This window comes from Apaloderma vittatum, unplaced genomic scaffold, assembly GCF_000703405.1.
Source record: "Apaloderma vittatum isolate BGI_N311 unplaced genomic scaffold, ASM70340v1 scaffold20907, whole genome shotgun sequence".
In the NCBI taxonomy this organism is placed as follows: Eukaryota; Metazoa; Chordata; class Aves; order Trogoniformes; family Trogonidae; genus Apaloderma; species Apaloderma vittatum.
Genome location: NW_009724791.1, coordinates 1 through 5,341, shown reverse-complemented (window position 1 = coordinate 5,341; position 5,341 = coordinate 1). Strand labels below are relative to the sequence as shown.

General features: G+C 52.4%; 1 protein-coding gene across 1 annotated transcript in view; it reads left to right on the top strand.

The window, feature by feature from the left end:
• The window catches only part of LOC104276375 (ephrin type-A receptor 7-like), a gene marked incomplete at its 5' end in the record, with an annotated part of 14,594 nt that extends 13,886 nt beyond the window's left edge, over window positions 1–708 (top strand). Inside the window, 2 exons of the mRNA XM_009872664.1 lie at window positions 6–77; window positions 594–708. Of these exons, the coding sequence (XP_009870966.1) occupies window positions 6–77; window positions 594–708 (187 nt within the window). The remainder of the gene's footprint in view (window positions 1–5; window positions 78–593) is intronic.
• Window positions 709–5,341: the final 4,633 nt, after the last annotated feature.

Below are 5,341 nucleotides of genomic sequence, written 5' to 3'. Positions count from 1 at the left end.
GAAATGGGCAGGTACAAAGACAACTTCACCGCTGCGGGCTACTGCTACCTGGAGTCAGTGGCCAGGATGACAGCCCAGTAAGTGAACTCGTTTCCTGGCTCTGTAACCTCATGTCACTGGGCGCAGTGTGAGCGAGCTCTGCTTTTCCGTCAGTCGGGCATCGCTAAACAGGAGGATGGATCTTCCAAACACGTCTGTAAGAGCTCGCTGGTGTGGGGTGGGCTGTCTGTGTTGTGTGTCTCACCTGCTGGGTTCTGAAGCTGAGATTTAAACCTGGGCTTCAGCGTCTAGTTCCTGACAAGAGCAGTGTTTCCTGTCCCTTCCAGAAAGCAGAGCCAGGTCAGATGCTGTTAGCTGACAACCTGTTCTGCAGGGCTGGAGCCGTCTCACGCCTGCTGTGCTGCAGGCACGGCTTACCCTGGGCTCCCTGTCAGGGTCCTTACTGCTTTGGCTGGGGTGCGGGTTGGGGGTTTCTTGCTCCAGCAGGTCTACAGTGCCCTGAGAGCCTGGATCCTGTGCTGCCCTGCCTGGGACCTGGGACACTTTACGGTTTGGGCTTGTTTTTCGTGGCTGATGCGGGGCTCATTTTGCAGAGATGTTCTCAGCCTGGGGATCACGCTGGCCGAGCACCAGAAGACCATCCTGAGCGGGATCCAGATGCTCCGGGCGCAGGTGATCCAGATGCACGGCCGAGGGGTGCAGGTGTGAGGCAGCCCCACGGAGGCGCAGAGCACTGACCCGGCGCTCCTGGGCACGAGGCAGCCGCCAGCCCCGCACCGGACCGAATCTCCGAAACCTCACGGTGCCAGGTGGGATGTAGGAGTCGCTGGGCTGTGGCCAAATGAGTCGTTCGAGAGCAGGGCTTCCCGTCCCCTGTGCCAGGGAAGCGAAGGATTCCTGGGACCGAGCTGTGTGCCTGGGTGGATGTGGCTCTCCCAGCACTGTTTTCTAAGACAAGTTGAACTGTAACGATGCCATTTCATATGGTAATTAGGTTAACAGGGTGGATGGACATTTGTGCACTGTCTTAATCCAGAGCTGACAGCATTTTCCTACCTAGCATCTTACCGGGTATTTTTATACAAGCTGACATGTTCTAGCAACCCCACAAGGAGCTTTTATTGCTTTTATTTTTAGAGACCGGAGCACAGCTCACACCCAGCACCCAACTTCTGGAAGGTGACTTTCCCCATCTGCTGTGCTGAAGGAAATTGTTTCCCAGCCGCGTCCCTTCTGCTCCTAGAGTTACTTCACTGAGTCTTGATGCCACATTTGGTGAACAAAACCAAATACTCTCCTCTAAAGTGCAGAGCCAATGGTGCTGAATGTTTCTAAGGCTGTCTTGACAGTTTGAGGGGAAGAAAGGAAATGGTTTGATGAGGAGAGCCAGAGCTGCGAGAGGGCAGGCAGAGGAGCCCTTGGGCTGCCCTGCTGATACTCTCAGCCTTCGCTGCCTTTCGTGCAGGTCCCGGCCCCTCGTCCTGCTGCTGCAGCCCCACAGCGAGGGGGAGCTCAGAGCAGAGGAGCAGCAGTGCTGCTGCCCACACGCAGCCTGAGCCCGCGGGCAGAGACCTGCCGCCCGTGCAGGACTGATGCTAAAGCACCAGTTGCTGCTTTAGCCTCTCTTCCCTGCTTTCTTCTGCCTTGCAGCTTTGCATCTTGCTTTGCTGACTTCCTGGGCAGCTGTGATGGGCTCTGGGTGCTGGGGCTGTGCCACAGGGCCTGCACCCCTCAGCCAGACCCTGGGGCTTGGGCAGAACTGACCCTTGCAGCTGTGGCATCCCCCAGATCCCACCGTGCAATCCAGGCAAACCAGGGTGTGTCAGCACTTTGTTTCGTTGCAGGCAGTAGTGTGGTGCTGCCTGCCGTGCATGCTGGCAGCTCCCTCTGATGCGGACCTGATCCCTGATGGAAGACATAAGTAGCATCTGCTTAATAATACAAGTTTCCTTGAAGTTAGTTAATTAAATGGGTCTTTGCAGCGTTGTACGGAGTTTTGTAGGCCCTTTATTATCCTCTGTAAGTATTGCGAGTGAATTATTAATGATGAAAGGCAAAGATTTACAAAGGGAATGAATGCTGTGGGAGATGTTCACAGCGTGGCTGGAAATCTTTTGGAGTCAGATCTTCCTGTTAGCCTGCTGCGGGAGGGTGAGGATGTGAAGAGCCCTGGGACAGCCTCTCGCAGGGCTGGCACCGCACCTGCCCCGTGCCCGCATCTCCCTTCCGTCCCGGCTGTGCGGTGAGGCAGAGGGGTGGCAGAGCAGGCTGCCCTGGGGATCCAGCTTTGGTTGGGAAAGGCTCAGTTAATGGTGGTTTGCTTTTCACACCCCCCAGGCTCTTCTCACTCGGCCATGCTCGAACCTAGCATGTTTTCACATATTTTAACTTGATTGTGGCAGAGATCAGAACTCTCTGCCTGATCATCACCAGCCGGTGGTCTGAGGAGGTGCCAGATGATGCTGGGTTATCAGTTTTCTGCCTTGTGCCGGTGGTCCCTGGCTGTGCCATGGTGAGAACCACATGGTTGGGTCCCGCAGGCTTCCCCTATGTGGGTTTCAAGCTCCTGGGAGCATCCATGAAGGGGAGCGTGAGCCAGCGCGGACCCGTGTGTGCAGAGCTGGGGGCAGGGACCTTCACCGTGTGGGAGCCAGAGCTGCCGCGGTCTGAGGGCACAGACAGTGCCAGGTGTGCTCCGGGGAGTTTGCTGCTCTCTCCTTCCAGCCACCTCTGCAGTTTAAACAGTGTTCCCCCATGTCACTTGGTTATTTTTTTACCAGAAATGATTTCTCTTTAAGCTTGGCTCTGGTCTGGCTGGTCACTCGCCATCCTGCTGTTTCACACCCAGAAGAGTGATAATGGTGAACCGAAACTTTCATGTGGCAGAAATGCCAGATCCCAAGGATCAAGTGCAATTTGTATGCTGTTTATGTTTACATTTTATCTATAGAGAAAATATATGATAGTTCTCTAGGCAGGGAGTTGAACCAACTTGATTGCAGATGCTCTCCCCCATCCGCCAGCATTTCCAACAGCCACCTGCGTCAGGGTGCAGGGGGGTCGCTGCCGGAGGGGAGCTGGCTCCAGGTCCATGCAGCCACTTTCAAGGAGGTCTGGGGAAATCCAGGGCTTGGTGACGGGGGGACAGGGTGCTTCAGAGCTGGGGAAACAGTCCTGGCCCTGTGCAGGCAGTGACAGGTTCCTCTTGAACCCCCAGGAGAGACCTGGTCTCCACAGTTACGGACACAAGGAGAACTCAGAGCTGCTGGGATCTGGTCCTCAGTCCCTCTGAACGTGTCCTGGCTGGAGAGAGAAACCTCAGCAGGAGCTGGGGAGGAGCCTCAGCGCCGCTTACCTGAAGCCCTGGAGGTTTCTCCTGGGCTGCAGTGACCGGTGCCTTGCCGGGAGCCGTGCCCGGGGCTGGCAGCCCCGCAGCCTCCTCAGCCAGCTCCTTGTGTGAGTGCCTGGTGTGCTAGGGCACTCGAGTGAAAATGAGACCATCTTTCAATCATTTCTGCAGTGTTTCCCCTACTGAATTAGGCTCCCATAGCACATTCTCCAGCACAGTCAGAATTGAAGGTGTAATTTCTTTGTCTGAGTCTCTAGCTGTTCCCAAAAGAAATTCAGTGTTTAATTACTTTTCTGGCTTACTCTAATGAGGGACTCGGGTGTGCTGTTTCAGAAAGCTGGTTTTTAGATGGGGTGGTGCTGTGGAAGGGGCTGTGCTCCAACTCGGCAGAAACAGGAGGAATTTGCTTTCCTGGCCTCTCCTTCAAGAAAGAAAAGGAAAAGCACCTGATGGAAGTGTGCTTTCTAGTCTAGCTCATTGCAGCAATAAACACTTTTAATTGAGCTCCTCATCAGTGCTGAAGATAATAAAATGAGCAGATTAAGCTATAGATTGTTGTTATGATTTTAAAATTAACTTGCATCCTCTCAGCATCTCTCTTTGGGGAAGCATTTGATGCCTTATAATTAAATTAATTGGCTGCTTTGAAGCTGCTCGACCAAGGGAAATGCCCTCCAAGGGGTCTCAGTCTCTGCCCCTCCAGCCTCTGAGGTGGCACAAGGCTCCTTCCCCCTCCCTCAGCTGTGGAGCCCTGGTCTCAACAATGCGAGGAGGGGTCAGGGCTGGTCGAGCCAAGAGCCCTGTTGTCAGCGGTGCCCTTAACGGGCTTGTTCAGAGAAGGGAAAAGAGCGAGTGCTTTGTGATCTGCAGGCTCGGCTGGAGCTCGTAAATACAGTTACGAGAGGGTTGGATTTCAGCTGCTCGGGCAGAGCAGAGGCTGGTTACAAACGGGAGGAGCGGAGCAAGCGGCCGTGTCTCAGCTCGTCTGCGGGAAGCCCCCAGGAGACCTGTTCTGGGGCTTTCTCGATGTTCCTCCTGGGAACGTCTCCACGAGATGTTCCTCTCCCCCTCGTGTGAAACCAAAACTGGAATCAAGTTGGCTCATCTCCAGATGCTTTTTGATATTCATTAACCACATGTGATATACTGTAAATACATACTTCAGAAGTTAATATATATTTTTATAAGCTTAAAACAAATGCAATATCGTAAGGGACACTGTGTACATTTCATGTTTGAACGATAGTCAGACATCTCCAGGGAATCACAGTTGGTTTGGAATAATTATTAATAATAATAGAAGGTAATAAAGATCTATTGACATTTTTGTTAATTTTGTATTTATTGACCTATGTTTGAAGATGGCAATAATGAGCTATCTAAATACTTAAGTAAAAACAAGCACCGATTCTGCCCTGGTGTGTCTGTGTGGGTCATTTCAGGTGTTCTGGTGAGAAGTGCCACTTCAGCAAGGGTAGCGGCTGTCAGGTGAGGAACAGTTTTAGCAGCGGCAAGGGGGGGAACGATGCGCTGTTTTATTGACTAGCCTGGGCGCTAAGGTGGGAGCCTTTGCTCCTGCCGCAGAGGTGGTGGCGGCAGTGGAACCCAGGATGGAGGTTTCTCGCTATTGATGCTGAGAAGAGGGAAAACACTGCATGTAATTAATTGCTTAACTGAGGAAATGAAAGCCGTGTATGGCCAGCATGTTAAATGTGAGTACTGCACAAACAATATTTAGGAATAATATGCTGTGCCTCTCGCTGTTTCACATCTCTTTCTTAGGCTGCTTAATGCCAAAGAGCATTTGGAGAAGCCTTGTTTCGGTGTGCTGACAGCAGTGGCAGCTGCTAGGAGAAAGGAACTGAATGGGTGCTTAGAATGGGTGAAGTCTGTAATAGAAGGCATATAGAATTTGTTAATCAAGTGTTATGCTGTGCTAGAAATGAAGTTGTTTAGGCTACAATACCCTGTTAAGCAAACATAATCTTCCCC